Below are 21,696 nucleotides of genomic sequence, written 5' to 3' on the forward strand. Positions count from 1 at the left end.
TTGAAAACAAAATAGTGCAAAAACTTCTAAGTACACGCATGTGTCAGAACCAAAATTAAACATTTGCATTACCTAATTATTCCCGGGTGCCCTGGACAACCTCTAAGAGTAGGAGTAACTAATGCAGTGACACCCTCCCCCAACTGGCTTCTCACCCAAGAACATGGTCAATTATGTTTGCTCAACATTTCTACATAGCCTTCTAACATCGCTGGTTGTGGAACTGGTTGCTCATCACTGTCAGGAATCAGGAGTGGGGTAACAAAAGCAGAAGATAGTTCTGCTGTTGTTGTGTTATTGTTGCTGTGCCTGCTCTGTGGGCACTGGGCACGTTTCTCTCTCTCTCATGCTGTTCAGATACAGGCTTGTAGTATTTGCCTTGGTTTCTCATTTCTCTCCATTTCTGCCAGACTTTAGCAAAGTATTCCTCCCTCTCTGCAGGGTGGGCATCTCGCCGTTCATGGTGACGCCGCTGCTTTTCAGCAGCAGATAATCATAGCATTTGCCTGAAAAACAAGTTCACTTCTTATCATATTTACAGAAAACTGCCTTTTTATTTAGTGTAGAGCTAGAATATTAAATAATTAAAAAATAATTAAATACAAGAACATATCACAGTGTCAGCTATGTTACTCTGAGTCCTCCAAGTTATCTTTACAGGGCATCATAGTTGACATTGTTGCTGTTTTCAGTGTGACTGGTATAACACTGACAAAAGCGTTTTACACAGGGTGGCACAGACAGAACGATTGTATCCATCTGTAACTAGTAAAATATTTCTCATGTCACACACCCACTTCACCTACTTTCATATACAATAACATTGTGTTTTTTTTTTTTTTGTTGGTTCAGAGTAAATAGGCTATATATGTAAATGTGCTATATGATACAGGTTCGGCCACAATCTCTTGATTGTGCTGGTGTATGACATAAGTGCAACAAGCTATCGGACAGGTTTTCCACTGCAAAAATAACTGACTAAATAAATAAATAGTCCTGATTGACTTACTTTCCGAAAAGCAAGGCATGTGCAGTTCAAACACATCCCAAATCATGTATATGCAGAGCTGGGTGCTGATGGTACAGTGTGATACAGAATTTTCCATTACAGTAGTTATGCTGTCTTAAAGTGACTTTTTTTCCCCTTTTTTGTTTCTACATGTCATTCTCTTTCCTCTGCCATTAAAGACCCTTAAAGTGGAGTCACTCAGTGCGTTTACGTTACGTCACATGCGTTATGGATGTGAAAAAAACGAATTATTGCCTTAATCGGACTATAACAGGAGAATTTAACTGCATGTAAACAGGTTACTCCGATTAAAATCGGAGTTGTCATTGTCCGATTGAGACACCAAGATAATGCGATTGGAATCGGAGTTTTCATCGGATAATGCGTGTGCGCATGCTCCACCACCGCTGCGCTGGCGCGTGACCCCGGAACAAACACGTCCAATAAAGCCGGGCGTAGAAGAAGAAGAAGAAGAAGAAGAAGAAGAGAAACGGAGCCGTCTGAGGGATAGCGCGGATCTTACCTGCATCAGAAGTAGCGCGAACACGCTTACGTATAAGATTAAAAAAAAATGTAGTATTATCCGTCTGGTTGTTGTTTGAAATGCCGGTTTGCCGCATGAACGACTCTTGTTTATTATATCACGTAATAGGTCACCCGGAAATCGGGCCGTATTAACGTGGTATTATACCGCTGAAAAGACACGTATCGCCACCTAGCATGGAAGAGGAGAACAGTTATTCTACTGTAGCGAGAAAGTCGGATTTTGAGCATAGCTCGATTAAGCTCTGCATGTAAACGCACTGATTGCCACCATTTGAACCGCTTTACTGTCTTGGTTGTGTCATATTTTATTGCTGCTGCTATCAGAGCGTGCTATCAGCTAATAAAAGATCAGACCATGCCTCCATGGTTAAATATTGATAAGCCAACTAAGTTAGTGGTATATTAGCATCTTCTCTTCTCAGTCTTATGCAAAGAGCCTCTTCAGGCAGAGCCGGGTATCAATATGAGCAACTTCGGAGAGATCCTGAAGGAGATCGGGGAGTTTGGTTTGTTTCAGAAACGCTTGTTCGCTGCATTATGCATCCCCAGCATGTTTGGAAGTATGGACGTGATCGGCCAGGTGTTCACGGGCATGAAATTCCCTCATCACTGCAACACCGACTGGATCTTGGTGGCTGGACCCAACCTGACGTATGAGAGGCAAAGAGATCTCACCATCCCCGTGGATAAGGACGGACGGTTTGAAAGCTGTAAAATGTTCACACCTGTGGACTGGGACTTGGAGACCATTGAAAGGTATGGGATTAACACTACGACCGGATGCACAGACGGATGGGACTATGATGCCCAGCCAGGTGCTTCCAGCATTGTCACAGAGGTAAATGCATTCACTTGCTCCTCGCAGGCCACTGCTAAGAGACAAAGTTTCTGTGTGTAGCTCACAGTCCCTTGGTTAAACCCTGCCACCAGTTCCAAAGTCAACCAATTAACTTCTCCCGTTGTTCCTTATTGCAGTTTGATCTAGTGTGTGGCAGTAAGGGTTTAATTGAGACATCCCAGTCCATCTCCATGGCAGGAGTTCTTGTCGGAGCATTCACATTCGGGACAATTGCTGACAGGTAATACGTCCCTTTTGTTTTCATAGTTAACTACTTATTTTGTTATTATTATTAACTCCATTAAACTTATGTTGGGCACTCAGTCTTGTTCAGTTCAACAGATATCGTGTGATGACTTAGCCTCTTGGTGTTTAGCCAATTTAGCCAGATTAGATATCCGAGATCCTATTCCACGTGTCTGTCATTGTTGACAGTCCAACTTGCAACTCGAGACAGGATAATTGCACGATTATCAGTCAGGTAACTGCTTAATACCACTACAACCCCTTCGTTGAAGTTTCATATGCTTCATGACTGAGGACACTTTCTCTTTAGCTTGACTTCAGATTTTTAAAATTGACTGTTGTATGATGAGAGCAAATTCAACAGTCAGCTAGTCGCTGATGATGTCACCAATAAAAACACAGTAGAAAGTAATGCTTTGCAACAATGAAATCTATTTTCTCTAAATACATATGCTTGGAACAGACAGGCGCTCATGTGCTACATCTGCAGATACGGTATTTATAGCCTGTGTGAAAACAGGCTGCAGACTCAATAGCATTTATACCAATGACATTTATATGCATCAATAACACTTAATACATGTATATATGATGACTATTTAAAGTTCTTAGAGAAGCCGCTAGTTTACTGCAACAACAAAGTGGGCGGGCTCCTCACTGTCATCTCAGAGGAGTCCGTGTTGTTGTTGTCACATGATCAGTGACAAATCGAGTCTGTACAAGGCCCTACACTCCACATGGACAATTTATCCCACATTTAACCAGATATTCAATTGAGATTGGTCAATAATACTCAGAGCTTCTGGGACCAAAGTCTTGTGCCTTGTGTGTATACACCTGCATGTTGCAATGTTAAAAGGTTGATATTATTCTTAGGGTTACAAGTGACCATTAATGAGAGATAAGTACTTATATTGAAGGTTGTATATGCCACAGGAAAAAAAAGCAGATAGTGAGAAATAAGCCAGAGAAATCCCACTATATACTGAGTTGTGAATTAGAAACATTCTCAACAGTCTGCATTCTCTTTATAGATTTGGCAGGCGATTTGCAATCCTGCTTTCACTTTTCCTCTTGCTGTTGTCTGCCATGAGCACTGCTCTCTCCCCAAACATCTACGTGTACATGGTTCTCAAGTTTTTCTGCGGGAGTTCCAGTGTTGTCATGATGATGAACACATCGGTGATGGGTAGGTCCACAGTTTACATCAGGGTGTTTGTGTTGCTGGCTTCCGTGTCGACGCAAATGTAAAGTTTACTGCTTCTGGTTTGTAGAGTAAACAGCTCTGTGCTTCCATGTAGTCCAAAGCCAAACATTGTTGACGCTAACAACATAATATGCGCAATCTTTATCTGTCTTACAGGGCTAGAATGGAGCACTCCATCAAGGTCTGTTCTTTGCACAATTCTCATCACGTGCTCCTTTTCTTTTGGACTCATGCTGTTGTCTGGCGTTGCCTATTTGATCCACAACTGGAGAATCCTGCAGTTAGTGCTCTTCAGTCCCCTTGTTATCGTCCTGGTAATCTTTTACTGGTCAGCAGCCTCTTTGACTCTTAAGTATTCACGTTGCCTGCAAGCGCTGCCTGACAAAGCAGTCACAGCTGTGTTTCCACAGGTATGTCCCAGAGTCAGCCCGGTGGCTTGCGACGCAGGGCAGGATAAAGGAGGCGCAAAAGGAGCTTGAGAGGGTGGCCATGATTAATGGGACCAAAGTACCAGAGGATCTGCTGCACAAGGTGGTCAGCACCGAACAATCAAACACTCAAAACATTTGTGAACGTTTTGCTAATAGTCGCCTTTTCCCGGGTTCAGCTGAAGATGGAGAGCAGGCCTGAGAGCAGAAGCACACTGGACATCTTCCGAATATCATACTTGAGAAAACGTACTCTGATCATGGCCTTTAACTGGTGTGTCTTGAACTGAATTGTCTCTGTATTTGATAGTTTCAGTTTGAACATTAGGCCAAATTAATCCTGATTTTGAGAAACTATAATGATCTCTGATTCAAGGTTTGCAACAAGTATGGTGTATTACGGACTGAGCCTGAACGTCGGCAACTTTGGCCTGGATATCTACCTCACGCAGCTCATCTTTGGTATTGTCGAATTCTTTTCCAACCTGAGCACTATGTTTATTATTCAATCTCTCGGAAGGAGAATAACTCAAGCCAGTGTCCTGTTACTTGCGGGCATTGCTTGCCTGGTGATCCTCACTGTACCGAATGGTAGGTCTCTTGGACTAGATTGTATTAACTGAAAATTGGTATAAAGATGTAAACCTGCCAGCGTTTTTAAAGATTTGTGTATTGTGTGTTATATCAGATCTTCCCGTAGTGCTAACACTCATCGCTGTACTGGGGAAAATGGCTTCCACTGCTTCCTTCAGCACACTCTATATTTATACTGCCGAATTATACCCAACCGTTTTAAGGTAAGGTCTCTCAGCTAGATACCAAAAAACTGCATACACACTATGTAGTGTGACACAACACAGTAACTGGAAGTGAAAATATGCACAATAGTCTGTTTTTTGGAAACCATCATGCTATTTTATAGCTGCACTCTAACAAGTTCTCAGTATACTGCAAATAGTCACATGGTTTTTGTAGAATTACAAAAGGTTTAAAGCTTATTTCTCAAGGTTTATATCTAAATTTGTCATAATTTTAACCCAAATCTCAGCTATGTTTGCAAGCTTTGTGCTTATTAAACTGCCAAAAACAGATTTAATCCTTTGCATTCACATCCTCTTAGGGATGCATTGATGCTAACCAAACCAAATACCATTGTTGTTTTAGTTGTCTTTTTATGACGAAATTACCCAAATACAGGACTTGCAAACAAGGAACCAAGGATTGGATAAAATAATAATTGAGGGCTAACAATGGAGGTAACAAAAGGCACTTCAGAGTGAGACAGGGTAGTCCATTAACAAAACTTGAACCCATAAAGAAACAAAAAAGGTTCAAAATCAATATCATGACAAATGGTTGTGTGTATTTTTCTGAACCCTACTTCTGAACTCTACTTTTTTAGTGACTCTTATTCAAAATGTGTGTAAGTGACCCGGTCTAAAATGCATCTTGGGTGTATGATGTATACACATCTGTACCTAAACTTGCGATCATATCACACAAGATGTCAGTTAATGCCAGGTTCTGCTGGTCTTAATGAGTGTCAGATTCCTGATTCCTGTGCGTTCTTGCAGGCAAAACGGTGTTGGCTTCAACTCCATGTGTGCTCGTACAGCGGGAATCCTAGCACCACTCATCAGGCTCCTGGCGGTCTACCATTACACCGTGCCCATGATCATATATGGAATCACCCCCATTGCAGCATGTGGCTTCTGTTTGCTGCTGCCTGAAACACTCAATGTTCAACTTCAAGACCACGCGACACTTAAGTAACCACTTCAAATATATTAATATTTACATGAAATATGAATTCAACTGCAATTTAAGTGCAAACTATACTTTATTTAATCTTCTTCTGTTTCTAATTTAGAGAACCGTTGAATGGACCAGTGGAGGACAAAAATGACCGAATACTAGTTGCTGAAAAACATGGACTGTAACGTGAAATCAAAGCTGAGACAAAGTATCCGAGTGGCTTCTTCAGCTCTAAATGACTGGTGATGAGTTGGGGTTTTATTAGAAACACCTGTGGGTGGTGCCCACCTGAACCTCACATGGCTATGGCCTGGAATGTCCTACTCACTTAACGTAACGGGAAGAATTTGTTTTGATCCTGGTAGTAAAACCCTAACTCCCAAACAGTCGTCGAGTGGCTGAAGAGGCCAAAAGTCTACAAGAAACCCAACAAGTCCAGTTGTGTTAGACTTTGTTTTGGATATATATCATGACCTGGATGACTGAGAAATGTCACAGACGCAGGGACTGTAATTTGAAGTAAAGTCATTTGTAATTTCTCTATTTCCTCACTTGTTATCAAGTCTCAAAGTTGCACACAAATATTTCTGTAGTAGTAATTACTGCAGTATATGATAAGTCACTGATCAGTACATTATTAATTATTAATAACTGTAGGTATATTAGAAAACAATGCATCCAAATGTTTGTTGTGTTTAAAGCATAAATAAGCTGTTCATGGTCACTGTCTATTGTTTTGTCAAAAGTGTTACAACTTGGGGAAGAAGCTACAATTGTAGTGGTTTACATATCATAGGATACTAAGAGCGGAGCACACTGCATGTTAATGAAGAGTCAGATTTTAAATCAAAATGCTCACATTTATTTATGACTTTCTCAATGTGTCATGTATCATACAATTATGACAAGTCCAAAGTATAGATTAGAAATACAAACGAACATTATCATCATAGCGGGTAAAGATGGAAAGTGTCTCCCCTTAAAGCTAGGAGGCACTGGTTAAGATGTGGAATTGAAATAATACGAAAAATTTGGGAGTACACAGCAATAATAAAGGGCACCCTTATTATCATGTACAATAATCCTTTTAACTGTGCATTTTATCTTTCATTTACCATTATAAAAAATAAAAATAACCGAAAATGTTTCGGGATTCTTGTACACTACTACAATAAAGTGACGTTGATTTCAGGAATTTCTCCCAGTTTAAATCCATTTGCAATTACACCTCTGTGTCCGCAAGTAAGCATCATCCACGAATATTTACAGATTTCTTTTTAGTAATTGAAAGGTAAAAAAAAAAAAAAATCAAAAATGTTTGAATGACAGGAGAACGATCAGCATTTGCGTACACTTCTCAGTTTCTCCAACTATTAGTTACAATTAAGTTTATATTTATGAGCTAACAATCATTACCAATCAGTTCATGGACACACTGTAAAGGCTGGACGGTGTAGACCTTTGCTTGGTGCCTCAAACAGGAATTTCTGTGTTGTCACGGCCACCATCTCATCAGCTGAGGAGTAAAGCACTAGAAAGGAAAGAATCCATTATGATGGTTAACTATAAGAAATCTTACACACTATAGTCAACTCTTGCCTGATGATACTCACATTTGCTCTATGCCTCAGATTCATCATGCACAGTATCGGTTGTTTTCTTCAAAAGCCATCGGTTCTTGTGTTGCACAAGTCCAAAGCCCTCGTCGTAGTTTCCCTTTTCTCTGAACAGTTGTTGGTAGTGAAATATGCAGTAGAATTCACCGCTTATAGGTGTGTAACTGTACATGCTACAAATGGGCACAAGTGGTTGTTTCAGATTAAAAACTGCATGTATCTTTTTTAATGAACATAAAGTTGGAACTGATAATCATGGCTTCAAAGAGTTACAGCATTTCAATTGCATTCAACAGTATTATTAGGTTCACCTGTTTGCGTCAAGTCAAAATGTTCATTCAATTGAGAAATCAATACATTTCTAAATCAAGTGTTTTCTATGTATTGTAAACAATGTTTACACAAGGTCCTGGACTCGACATAAGAAGAAGCCTCGAGTTTGACATCTGGGCAGGCAGTAGCCATATTGATGTTTTTTGACCATAAGAAAGATTTGAAAGGCTGGAACTGGAGCGGGGCAAGGGATGGATCTGACCCAAGGTTGCAACTTGTCATGTATAATGTCAGCATTATTTATAAAGTGAACATCTTGCTGTATTGAATGTCTACATAAACATGAGAACTATGATTCATTTATTTTAACTTAATATTTGAAAAGGAAATAATTGCATCTTTATAGCTTAGCGTTCATGTCTCATGATCCATTGACTACTAATTGTCCTACTGCATTGGACATAAAAAACATATAAATACTGGAATCAAGGGCTTCTCATTTTTATCTTATATCATAATCATAATTATCTTTGCTTTTTTAGTTATTACAAATCAGAGTGAACAAAAAAGGGCACTAAAGGAGGCAAACCTCTGGACAACATCAGAAATGGTTCGGCCCATTTCAAATGTTGATAGTAGCCGCTCTTAACTATTTTTCTAGTGTACTGATAATAATGAAATTCATATTCAAGTTACCACATGTGGCATTATTGACTTATATCTGATCCTGATCACATTTAATAGCCTGCTACAGTAGCAACATCGTTCTTAAAATGTAGAGTTAAAATCTGCTGTATTTCTCATTGTATACCTGGTCCTTTATCAATTGCATGATCCAGAATAATTGATTTCAATAACCTGACAAGAAATGTGCCGAAAAAATTCGGATGTTGTCCAGACTTTAACCTCGTAGATCCTGGTTTATCTTAGCTAATCACAAGCGCCTCTTTTCCTCTTATAACTTTTGGCGTTCGTCCCCCTGATTTGTAATAAATTTTGGCGGTAAAATCCCAAATGTTTTTCGCCCGATTGATACAGCCGAAACACCACAATAACATGGCGACTTCCGGATTTATGACGCGTTGATGACGCGCCGTGAAAACAAAAATGCAGAAGCCCTTGAATCCTTGCGTTTAATTTTGTATTGCCATTTTACTTACAAATGTATTTCCAGTGTCATATTTCTACTCGCTAAAACGTGTAACCAAGCTCCAGGTGACGTTGTCACTTTAAAAGAATGTTGCATTATGGGTTTTTTGTAGTCAAATTGTTTGTAAGCGAGCAAATGTTTGGCACAAACTAACCATGTTCCATGCTGTCGTGTTTACTCAACGGGAGTTAGTTCCCAGCTCTGCAAAGGCCAACTTTGATGCTTTCACGGTGGAAATATGTTCATAAAAAAGAGAAAAGAGTGTTTGAATACGTGACTAAACACACAGAGACCAGGACTGCCCACTTCTCTGCTCTTCACAGGTAAGATTTTAGCCTAATGTGAAGTATTGTCAATTAAGCAACAACTTTCTCTTAAGTTCTTAATTTGCTTACAGTGACATAATTGGGAGGCACTCATTCCTTTTGATTTGCTACTCTTTGGTTTACAATCTTTACAATAAAGGCCGTCTTATGTAGTCAGGACAATGCGCAGCAAATAATAAAACAATCATTAGGAGTAATTGATTAACATTAAAGGTGATTTTTTTCTGTAGTATATTCTCCCACCTTAATTTTTTCTTGCACTTTTTGCAGCAGAAGCATGTTTTGTGAAAAATGTATTTGTCTGCAGTTATTTTTTCCATCTGATAAACTGGCTTCAGACAGGCTGAACACATCTCTTGACACGGTGGTTGAAACTGATGAGAAAAATGAGACTGAGCTTAGTTGAAGTCAAAATCTTTAACCAACCACTCGTAACACATACAGTGGGATGAGCGACAGACGTATGTTTACTTTCAACAACTCAAACGCAGTTTTAAATAATAAGAAGTAAACGTCAACAAGAAAATCTAACACCAGTGACAATATTATATAAATAAAAAAGCAAACCTAACAAAAGTAACACATTATTATGTACATGACATCTCAGAATAAAATATGAAAAAAAACACAGCATTTGGCTATTTAGGTACTGATGTGTTGATCTGATTAACTGACAGCTGAACTTCTGGGTATGTGGTGACCTGATTTGTAACTGGACTGATCACGACCTGATGTGTAGGGGACGTCTTTGTTTCTGGCTGAGTATTGACAACAGTGGAGGTTTTGGATGAGTAAAACCGGTTACCGAGGTTATCGGTCCTCTCATAATTTTCGGTGACAGTTTTAGTTCCTGTGATGCTGTTCCCCTGCACCTCGAGCACTCCTAGTTCTGGATTTGGGTTGAGGTGGCTGGAGGTGGATTGTTTTTGGCCTCCTTTCCTGGGGTCGTATCTTCTGCTCTGAGCAGGGCTGCTGCACGTCAGCGTCTTTGTTGTTCGAAATGTCTCCTCCGGCTTCGGGCTCTGCTGGCACGCTGGGCAGATTGAGGTTTCCGGTGGTGGCGCTTGTGCTTTATCCGCTTTTCTAGCTGCTGACTGGATGGATATGAATGCAGGCGAAGACGGAGGACTTGCCCGTTGCTTTACAAGGTTTTCACTTTGCCCGGGTGGTTGAGCTGTGTTTCCCAGCTTGGTAGCACTTTCCTGCTCCTGCTCTGATTTCATTCTGCTTGACCCTATGCTAATTTTGCTAATATTGCCAGAGGATGGAGCAGGGATCCCTAAGGATTCTTTGAACAGACACGATAAACCAGCAATATCTGAGTCAGATTTCAGTGTAGAGACAGAATAAAGCGCCTTCTTTATGGCTTCCTCTATGTCCATAAGTCTGGCTAAAGTCTGCTCTTTTAAACTCATGATTTCCTCACTAGCGCGCTCAAGATCTCCAAAAACAAGGGCCATTGAGGATTTACTTTCGGTGCTCTCTCTCGGTAACTGCTGCTTTTTGTCTTTGTTTTCTGCTCTGACCTTTTTTTGTTTCTTTTTGTCAGAGCTGACAACCCAGTCAGGGACGTTCTCAAATACTCTCCTCAGAGACGTTACATCAACCTCACTCGTGTCCTGTTCAATGTCTTCAACCCGGCTGAGAATGTTCTGCAGTTCCTCCTGCTTTCGTAAGTTGTCAAAAATTTCCATTGCCGCCACTATGTTCCCTCTCATGATCTCATCCATGTGAACTGACAGCCGCTGTCGGCGTTCGTCCTCTGTTTCGGTTCGTCCTTTCTTTTCCCTCAACTCAACTTTTATTTCTTGCGTCATTTCTTTCTCTTGCTTGTCTTTATTGTCGTGTGTTCGTCCATAGTTGTTATGAGATGGATCAGACATGATATGTGCTGGTTCAGGATCCACAGGTGGAAGAACAGGTGCATCGTTGCCCCCAGACATTATTTTTGAGTTTTTATTTTCGGGCTGGGCAATTCTTACTCGTTTTGGCTTCACAGGGGGAGTCTTCATTGAAAATCCCTTTTTACCTCCAAATTTCTGACATGCTTCGTGGAAATCTACGTGGCTTTCATCTGTTTCATTTGTGTTATCTTTTGGTGGTAAATCCTGGGGGATTTTCTCCTCTTTTGGGACATTCATCTCACCAGGGACTTTCTTATCCATTTTATCATTTTGTACGGCAATAGCAGAACCTTGAACTTCCTGAGACATCTGTACAGATTTAACTGAAAGTTCCTTTCTTTCATCTAATGAATCAAATGCTGAGTCTGTCCCACTATTATATTTAAACTTCTCTTCCTTATGTTCATCCTTACATGAAATTAATATCTTTGGCAATGGTTGAGGAACTTGAGGAACCATTTCAGTGCTAGCTGTAGCTGTCGGATTCTTTGTGTTGGCTGATTGATTAGGTATTTGCTTTAAGTTAAGATGTTCTGGTTTGGGTGGAATGGCTGGTTTTGGACCAGTGGGCCCTTTGCTTTTCGTGGTAACAGTACTTATAGGTGGTTCTCTCAGGGTTTCAGTTTGGTTCAAAGACTCTGAATTTGGAGCTTGAGGTGGTTGAGGTTCAGCAACAGAGGTATACTCCTGTATATTGGGCTTTTGAGCGGACACATTTTGCAATTGTTCTTGGTGAGTTTGAGAAGAGTTTCTGTAAATCATAGCTGCTTTAAAATCTCCCCTTGAGACATTGATGTTGGATTTCTCTAACGATTCCAAAGCTGCTTGAATTTTACCCTGAAAAACAACTTCCTCCTCCTCTTGTGTTGCAGATGTTGCTTCTGAACAATGTGCAGAGACCACATCAGACACAAAGGGTTGACTCTGTACCACCTGAGCGATGTTTTGACCTCTAGTTAGAGCTTCCTCAGGAGTGCTGCTTTTCTGGCATGTCTCTGTATTGTCTAATTTATGTCCTGAGGTGAAGTTGCAGACCGACTGGAGCTCACTGCACCTTGGTTCAGGGAATGAGTCCGCTTTTTGGTCGTCATTTGCTTGAGGTGTTCCTGCTTCTGTGATTGAATGTTTGATACTATCTGCTGTAACCGAGACGAGAGGTTCTTTGGGTGAATCTTGGATTTTTGTTTTTTCTTGTGATGAGTAACACAAAGATTTGGCCTCGTTTGTTGCCTGCTGGAGACAGTGTATTGCAGTTTGGAGGTTATTGATCTCATCGTTGTCATCTACCACCTCGACTAATTCAGCTTGGTGAACCCTGTCATCATCCTGTGTCCCTAAATGCAAATTAGACTCCTGTAGCACAACTTTGAAGTTACATACTTCATCTTGTGCTTGTCCACCACACTCCCTAATGGAAGTCTTTTCCTGTTTATGGAGCATAACTCCAGTGTTACATTCTGTAGAGGACTGGCTTTTTTCAAGTAACACATTATATCCTGTAAATGCACGAGGAATTGTATCAGATGGACGTTCGTGGAAGTTTTTCTTCGGTTGGATTTGACTTTGATCTCCAGAGAAGATGCTTTTTAGCCTCTTTACATCCACTGGAACCCACTCTGGAGTACAGTCCTGACCATCTCTCTGTTCATGAAGTAGTTCTACATCCTGGCTAACCACATCTTGCTCTTCAACTGTTGCTTCGGCTTGAAGAGATCTTAAAAACTCCAAATCTCCCTTTTCAATACAACTCTTGAACAGTTTTACATTTCCCTTTACTGTGACTGCAGGTCTGTCGGATACTACTGAGGTTTGATCTTGAAGGCCACTTAAGGTTGATTCAGTTCCTTTGTCAGCTCTTTCTGTCCCTGGTTCAACAAACTCAGCACCTTGTGGAGGACTGTAGCCCTTCACATCTTCCTCATCAAAGTACTTGTAAAGAGAGTAAACAATTACTCTAGCGCAGTTGTTTACATCTTCTTGAATGATTACTCCTTTCCTCAGAGAGTTATCCTGGTTGAGAATATCCTCAACAAGCTGAACCACATGGGCAGTTTTAAACTCTGTGTCTTTGCTGGTGCTGAACTGATGCTGGTGAACAGGTACATTCACCACTGTGGCCTCCATACACCCTTTACCGTCCTCCTTTAGGTACGTGATCTGAGGCTTTAGGTTTACCCGCGGGAGGAGCTGGACTATAAAGTTTTGCGCGCCGCCTTCAGCCACCTCATCGTATTTTATCTCTGGCCCGCTTTCTAATAGCGCGAATCGAGCCTTTTTGGCGATCATCGTCTCATTCACCTCGATGATTGAGCCAGATGAATGAATGGCATTAACACCGTAGAGAAAAATCAATGTTTCCTTGATGTTCTCAACCATCATCTCAATTTCATCCTTGTTCTGATGCCTGATTTTGTCGAACGGCATTGATTCAAACAGATGGGTTCTGTTCTTCACGTTCGCTGTCACGCAGTCCTCCACTGCCCCACTGCCTTCTGCTGGGATTTGAGTTTTTGAAGTGTGCTCTCTTTCTATGTTTGTAGAGATAAAAGGATTGTTTTCGAAAAGAGCCGCACTTGTTCTTATTGTTTCTGAATCGGGAAAACCCGAGGACTCGTCTGCAAAGAGTGTTTCACCAGCAGAAGCCTCTTTGATACTGGAAAAGTCATCTTCGGCACTTTGTTTTCGGGCTGCCTTTGTGTCAGCCCCAGAAATAGAAAATTTCCCCTGAAATTTATTATCTGTATTTGGCCTAGATGTGTTCACAGACTGACTCTCAAATATCCTTCTGGTAGCTTGAACATCTATTTTTATCACCTCCTCCTCCTCACACGCTCTGTTAAGATCTGGCCTGAAACTATCCTCTGTGATCTCTTTAACACTTTCAGCATGAGGCCCCTGCTTTGGCTTGGCTAAAACAGCTGGCGTTTTACTGAAATCACATCTTTCCACTGTTCCTTCTGCCGCGTGCATCTTGGGAGGGTAAGGAGATATTCTGTTACTCAGCCCACAGTTCTCAAATATCATGCGCCTTGAGAGGACCTCTCCCTCGTATCCAGTTTCACCAGCTGTCACCGTTTCTGAGGTCAAAACCTCAGCGAGCTCCTCATCCACAACATCATCCAACATCTTCAGCTCTGGGTGGGTGTGCTTCAGGAGCCTTTTCAACTCGCACTTCTGTCGCCGTTGGTATAACATTTCTTTGGAGGGTTGGGATGGCATGGGATGTAGAGAATGTGCGCCAGAGATTTCTTCTGGTCCTGGCTGATGTGCAGCTGAAGGAGGTGAAGGGAGGTCGTCTTTCCTGTGTTGGGAGTCTTCGACCATCTTAGAAGAACAAAGTAATGTTCTTACCATTGCGTCCATTTCAACAGGAATTAGCCATCCAGTGAAAAGCATGCTCCAGAGTGTGCAAGCGTACTTACAGGAGCAAGAGTCAGACGTTACCATCCAATTCATGCGGGTGGAATAGTTTTCTACATGCCAGCTGTGAGTGGGTTAGCTGAACTTCAGAGCAACCAGCTACATTAGCCACGCGTGTAACCACAAAATAGATTCAAGTAAATGGTATTCAGTATCTGTTTTTTTTTCTTCTTTTAAATGAAACATTATACTGCAGAACATCTTCCTGATGCACTCGACTGTTCCACAAACCACATCTTCATGCAAAATATCTAGTGAGGTTTTGCCTACCTTGGTTAGTTTCACTTTTTTCCCAGAGTCACGCGTCTGATCTTGTCCCTGAGTGGAAATAAAAATAAGGTTAACATCACATATAAGTGGTGTTGTCGCTTTATCATTCAATGTAAATGGTAACATTAAATTGTATGTTTAACCCAAGCTTTTATTTAGTCTGCATTTTTAATTTCTCCCAGGTATTTGGGATTAGTAGGACCTTAGACGTATAAAAACTAAGCATTATCTATGAACAGGAAGTAGTAGTTTTTGGAAATAAATTATGTCCTCATATGTGGACACTGGTATTATTTCATTATTTATATTATATTGAAGTGTGACAAAATATCAAACTGTTTATTTTAACACCTGAACGTGGCCGAGTGAAGACAAAACAATGAAGTCTCAACATCCTCAAACTAGTACTTCCTAATTAGCTTGTTGCTATTGATACATTTTGTTAAATTTGTAAGAAGCGTAAATAAATAAGTTGTAACCTTTGCTACCACTAGATGGCAGACTAAAGCGTACACTAATGAGGACAATGGGTTTAAATGAAACAGAATAAGCTGTCATAAAACCTAAAACCTTATGTCCACGTATGAGGACGCAGGGTCTCAGGAGGTTGAAACATTTATAGCAGTGTGAAGAATTACACAAACACTGTCACACTGTGTGTTTCACTACATTCAACAGTGCCTCAGTGCTTCTCGTTGTTCTGTGATGTCTAGGAAGGAAGAAAAACATCAATTTTCCCCTAAATGTATTTTATTAAATTGTTTGTTTTTTGTTTTCATTCCTCCATCTGTGGATTATCACAAAATCCTTGGTTCTGTTTCATTTTTGCTGATTTCATAGAACCCAGATTACATTAGTAACTCCTGCTTTTCCACATTAGGTTGTACCATGCTCCTAGTTGCTGTAATAATTTTCCAAGAACTTGATTGTAGATGTTGTACTATATCTATATTGCCATACATACACAGATAATAAACTGCTGTGTGATGCCGCAGTGTATGTGCATGTGTGCATATCTTAGTAACAAGATGTTACCACTCTGCTCTAAAGCATTTAGCCTGTTTAATCTTTTCCTACAGGATTTCTATACAGACATTTACCGGTTTCAAAAGGCTGGGTGTTGATTCCTTGGGCGCCACTTTTGACAGATAGATAGCAGACATCGCTTTGACCGACACAGACAGTATGTCCTTGGTCTGGGTGAAAGAACTGTCTCTTAAGTCTGCAATCGACCTCCTCTTTTCATCTGCAGAGACATCAGACAACGGCTTTAATGAGCTGAATTCTGTTATGACACAAATTGTCCCTTCCTCAGCTCTCAAAAAGGGTCTAATCAGAGCTGTCGAGATCCCTGTATTCCTAAATAAAGCCCGTAATCAGCATAGACGTCGTCTGAGAATTTAAACAGTGACGCATATAATAACACGCTTCCACGTTACTTTGTTTGTTAATAGGTACCAATTTGGGGTCGCTCGTAATAGCACTTTCTAAGTTGATATCCGACAGCTGTCATGTGGTTGAGTTATATATATAGCACTTGTGGTGCAGCAGGACGGACACCTGACTCCACTGACACACATATTGAGAGTTAGAGGACAAGTAAGTGACTGCAGCTACGGTTGACTAAGCATGGGAGTGTAAACAGACGTACACGCACATCTCATAAAGTAAATCAGGAGTCTGCCAGCAGCTATTAAGTCGGGAAAACACAGCAAAACAGGCACTGGGATGTCAATAAGTTTAGTTTTTGAAGTGTGTGCTACGTTTACTAGTTAATGTGTAGTATGTTTAAGTAAGATTTGAATATTCAACACTTGAACAACTCTACAGTCTGCTCTATATAACCAAACCAGATAACCAAAAATGACCCCATCGGTTAAAATTTTATCATTTAATCTTCCATGTATTCCTTAAATAAGTTGTTGTTGACATGAGGTCATTTGAATTTATATCTAATTGTTATATATTTTTTAAGTAATTGCCAGTACCACACTTTTCTATACATCGGCTTAAAAAACGACCCCACCTATTTTCTATGGAATATCAAAGGTTAACCCTAGGAACCCAAGAAATTAGGTAGTTAAAAACCGCCACCACCACTAAATATTCTTTTTTTTTTTTTTTTTTTTACCAAAATGTATGTAATCTTTAACCAAAACTAAAGAAATTTCTTAAGTTTACAGCATAAAACACATTGACTCTACTCATGGAAGAGTGTAATGGTATTGGTACGTCATGCATCAAATGGGTTACTTTTAAAGAACATGTGCAATCAGTCAAAACACAACTCTACTCACAGAGGACTGATAATTCCCGCTTCTTTCCTCTCCGTCGTCTTAATTTCTTCAAATCTTTGCGAAATACTCTAGTCTAGTTTCCCCGTCGGTTTTCTGTCCCTCAGCAGAGCCTCTTGCCTCCCTGGCTCGCTCCCTCTTTCTGTCTCCGCTCTTGTCCCCCTCCCCGGAGACAGCTGACCCCTGCACCCTCACGCTCTTACTCGCGACTTGTTGCACGCCGGCTATTTCTGTCCCGCCGTGGAGAGGCCTGCTCCTCTCGCACCAGCTTGAGTCAATCACAGCTCTCTCTGCAGAGTCACCGTGCCTCCGATGTGTCTTCCCTTTCATTCACACCATCCACACGGCTGACCTGACACGTATAGGAGGCTTTCTAGGGAATGTTTGCCCGATGAACTGAGATTAATTTGTCGGTAGTGGACGAAAGGCGGAATACTTTTTAGTAACATGTATTTTTTTCAGTAAATTTGTTGAATACTAATCTGCTCTTTACCGACACTTCAAGACAAATCGAGCTGATTGGGGGTTTGATTCCAGTTTCGCAGACTTTGTGACCCCGCCGCAGTACCTCTGCGAATCCCCTAGGGGTTACGGACCCCCTGTTGAAGACCTGTGAACTAGTGCTGGACCTGAAAATTAATTAATTTGTAGACGTTTTCAAAATTGACACCTTTGTTTTACACTCTGGGCTTCAGCTACAGATAAAAGCTCATTAAAAAAGAGAAGGTCCGCTGCGTGGAATTACACTTTGAACATTTCATACATTTACGAGCTCTGTTTGGCAGCAGATGGATTAATACGGTTAAACGCTGGCAGTTCGTCAATTGATAAACGAGGACGTTGGTGGAAAATAATGTTCTCTGGCACTCACCGGCTTCGGAGGCAGCAAGTTTTTCGAAATCAATTCCCCCTATTGTTTTTCTCCTTTCACTCCGGGTTTGATTCACCACCTAGAGAGAGACATAATAAATGTCACTGCTGTTATATAGGCGAGGACTCTGTAGTGAGACTGTACAGTTGGAAGCCGAGGTTTGAGTGAATTGGGTCAAATAAGAGTTTTTGAATGTTAATGTCTGCATTAAACCTCAGAACTCGTTAGCCATTGTAAAGGCAGGTCAAGAAGTAAATTTAGAAACATGTCGGTCACAATATGCTTGGAAGAAAACATGGCAGCAGCTCGATGATTGTTAGACCTCGCCATCTGTTCAGAACGCTGTGGAAGTTCTGCTTTCAGGTTGTTTGTTCGGCCACTTCCCGAAGGAAGGACTCTGATGTAAATGTCTGGCAGGGAAACTGAGAAGAGGCTGATTTCTAAGCTTTTTAAAGGTCCCACAATTGCTCTTATTAAAAAAATAAAAATAAATAAATACAAAAATGTTTGGGTGCAAGCAGTGTGTACAAGACGGCCTAAACATTAGGGGTGGGAATATAAGATAATGAGATAAGATTAGGTTTTATACATCTTAAGTGTTTTACTTAAAAAAAAGAAAAAAGGAACACGCCTTGCTTGCACTTTTATAGTGTGTGGATTTGATAAGGAGCATTGATAGAAACCTATTAGACCCGTCATATAACTTCATAAACGGCTGATAACAGTGATTGAGTTCACCTTTCGGGTCACGTGATCCTCTTTTGCATTAGTTTTAATGTCACCGACGGAAGTGTTAACAGATGTTTGGGTCGTCCATTTCTCCTCGATGCTCTTTCTCTTCCCAACCTCTCCGTTCACCACCGGCCTGTCCTCCGCGTAACGGGACGCTGCGGCCCGGAAGCTGCTATTTCCTTTGTTTTGCTCGGCGGCTATCGACTCAAACAGAGCCTTCAGGCCCTCTATGGACCTTGAACCGGTTTGGAGGCTGCTCATTGATTTACTGCGGATCAGACTGTTGCTGACTCGCCGCTCCCTCTCTTCATTCCTCTTCATCAGAGCCTCCAGGTGGGACTCCTTGCTTTCTGGGAGAGGCGACGCTACCTGGAAACGACGACACAGGGGATAAATGTGTGGGCTGGCACAGCTGCATTTCCACAGACTGAACTAAAACAAATCCCAGGGCGTGAAGTTTACCTCGCTGAACACTGACGTCCCTGCATCATTGTCTGCTGAAGTTTGATACCTGTGTTGCACAATAATGTCATGTCACTGATCTGCTAATAGACGTGTAGAGGGCGCAGTTGTTCCAGATGTGGAGAAAAACCTTTTACCTGGCCACTAACTGAGAAACAGATGTCGTCCTGTCCTTCAGACCTACATCTGTCCAGGGTGACTTGTCACCTGACGAGGGGATGCTCTTCATTGACTGGGTGCGCCTCATGTCACTCTTCTTTTCCATGGTCGCGTCACACACAGTTATATCACCTGTAAGACACAGACAGATTATCAGTGACATTAGCTCTAGACCGCGGCGCGTCATATCAGCGAGCTCTCAACGCAGGTCCGAACATCAACCCCCTGAATAAATTAACAACTGGGAGAAGTTGTGCAAAAGGAACAGGCAGCTTAGAGATAAGAAATACCTTGAAAGCAAAGCACCGGTGCAGGTGAAGAGCGTTTAATTTGAATCTTTACCTTGCAGGTGTCAGTCAGTGTCTGCTCCCGACGGCAACCAGAGGCGCTTCCGCAGCATCACAAGACCTGCACACGGTTTGTAGCGTGTGCGAGCAAAGTCCTTTCGGTCTTCCTCATTACCGGCTCGCTGTGTAAGATGATCTATGAGCAGCAAACAACAGGATACAATTGTAAATCCCCAAATATGGTCTCTAACCCAACCCAACCCAACCCAACCCAACGCACTCATCCAACAATGCTTATTTTGCTCCTCTATCGCGCATCTACTGCTATTGTGGTGAGCTTCCAAAGGAGGGGGGGGGGGATTGTTTGATTGCAGGTTAAGCCTCAGATGTAAGCACTTGATCTTTGAGCAGCGCACCTTCTATTAAGAGGAAATGAGATTAACTTTATTGATCCCGAGGGCAGCTACAGGGAGAGGAGATAGATGCAGAAAATGAAAAGAAAAAAAAATGTGAAAAAAAGGGCGATAATTGCTCACATTGAGAGGATTTTGTGTGTCTGTGGGTTTTGCCTGGTACTCATTAACCTTTAGTTACAGATTTACAGCGTCATGTAAGAATAGTTCATGTACAGCAGACGTTGTCGTAGGTCTATTTTTAACCTATATTTGGTTTAATTTATTTTATTCTGGAAAAATGTAGCAACTGAAATTATTAACCATTAGAAATACACCGATCAGGCTTAACATTATGACCACCTTCCTGATATTTTATCTCTTGTGCCTCTTAATGAGTTGTGACTCATCAGAGAATGGACACGAGGGGCGTGGGGGGCTTGAATTGAGGGGAGGGGCCTCTACGGTGGGTCATCCCACAGATACAGTTTGGGATCTCGTTGGAGGAAGTCGGAGGCCCTGGCCAACGCCTCGTGCTATCTTTACTGCTCCTTCTTGTAAAGGTTCTTAATTCTTAAATTAGATTTCAAACGGCTGAGCCTCACGTAGCCTTAGACAGCCAGGGAGGAACAAGTGCTGAGGAAATTCGTCTCCACCCAGGAATTCCCAGAACTTCTGACCCCCGCGGGTCATATGAGAGCAGGAGGGGAGGAAGGCGTGGTTCCTCGTCAGCTTGCTGACAACACTGATGCATGCTGCAGGAAACCATATGCCAGTGCTATTTAATTATTTATTTATTTGTTTTTTCAACCAGTTTAAATGCAGACTTTTTTTATGTGAAATAATGGGGGTATTTTTTTATAACCGTGCCACCTTGTGGTGAGATGTCTGTACTGCATTAAATGTAAATAGGTTAAGTTTTCTGTGTAAAGCTGCATTTCAATAGTACATTTCTTTGACCACATTGGGGCAGTAGAACAACCTACATGTACATAAAGCACTATCAGGCCTGGATTAGTTTCTTTTGTTAACAATGGGAGTCATAACACATAAATTTAGATTTAAAGCAGATTTTCTTTCTTTCTTTCTAAATAATGAAGGTAGATGCTTCAATTTGGAGCATATGATGAACAGCGTTACGGTCGTTAATGCCGCCACAGCCAAGTAAAACATTAACAGCGTGGCCACATTAAAGCAGCCATTCTGCTAAATGACTCATTCTCCCTCTGACTCTTGTGCAGACGCATCCAAAGTTTCATTCCAGCCAAGCTGGTGCCTCGTCGTGGAATACATTCCCATTGTGGCGTTTGGATTAATTTGGGTTTCCCCCTTGCTACAATTGGTCTAAAAATGCAGGAGATGCTTGAGACAATGGAGGCTTTTGTCAGCACGCACAATTCACATTCACTCTCTTTGGTCCTGCGTTGTGTTAATCAGTCTTCAGACAAAGAGATAGCAGCAGCAACAGCAGCAGCAGCAGCAGCAGCAGCACACACCCCTGGGGCAAAAGA

The 21,696-nt window shown here is 41.4% G+C and overlaps 2 protein-coding genes across 5 annotated transcripts; one reads left to right on the plus strand and one right to left on the minus strand.

The window, feature by feature from the left end:
- Positions 1 to 1,819: 1,819 nt before the first annotated feature.
- LOC124995933 (solute carrier family 22 member 13-like) lies at positions 1,820 to 6,750 on the plus strand. Its single transcript, XM_047568698.1, has 10 exons — positions 1,820 to 2,393; positions 2,531 to 2,634; positions 3,674 to 3,828; positions 4,003 to 4,174; positions 4,257 to 4,377; positions 4,454 to 4,548; positions 4,651 to 4,865; positions 4,963 to 5,071; positions 5,849 to 6,043; positions 6,145 to 6,750. Exons 1-10 carry the CDS (start codon positions 2,019 to 2,021, stop codon positions 6,212 to 6,214), a joined length of 1,611 nt encoding a protein of 536 aa, XP_047424654.1. The 5' UTR covers positions 1,820 to 2,018; the 3' UTR covers positions 6,215 to 6,750.
- A 118-nt stretch (positions 6,751 to 6,868) lies between these two features.
- LOC124995932 (xin actin-binding repeat-containing protein 1) lies at positions 6,869 to 19,979 on the minus strand. 4 transcript variants are annotated; one of them, XM_047568696.1, is made up of 10 exons: positions 19,849 to 19,979; positions 19,485 to 19,638; positions 19,348 to 19,396; positions 18,892 to 19,254; positions 18,154 to 18,232; positions 16,089 to 16,234; positions 14,989 to 15,036; positions 9,638 to 9,768; positions 7,643 to 7,818; positions 6,869 to 7,560 (listed from the first exon to the last, which is right to left on the minus strand). In XM_047568696.1, the coding sequence occupies exons 2-9, from the start codon at positions 19,610 to 19,612 to the stop codon at positions 7,650 to 7,652; spliced, it is 1,113 nt and encodes a 370-aa protein (XP_047424652.1). In that variant the 5' UTR covers positions 19,613 to 19,638; positions 19,849 to 19,979; the 3' UTR covers positions 6,869 to 7,560; positions 7,643 to 7,649. The 4 variants fall into 4 exon arrangements, with proteins under 4 accessions (XP_047424652.1, XP_047424650.1, XP_047424649.1 ...); XM_047568694.1 differs by lacking the exon at positions 6,869 to 7,560 and adding an exon at positions 10,200 to 14,622 and having other exon boundaries at positions 7,649 to 7,818; XM_047568693.1 differs by lacking the exons at positions 6,869 to 7,560; positions 7,643 to 7,818; positions 9,638 to 9,768 and adding an exon at positions 9,797 to 14,622.
- Between the last annotated feature and the right edge of the window lie 1,717 nt (positions 19,980 to 21,696).

This window comes from Mugil cephalus, chromosome 18 (assembly GCF_022458985.1).
Source record: "Mugil cephalus isolate CIBA_MC_2020 chromosome 18, CIBA_Mcephalus_1.1, whole genome shotgun sequence".
NCBI lineage: Eukaryota > Metazoa > Chordata > Actinopteri > Mugiliformes > Mugilidae > Mugil > Mugil cephalus.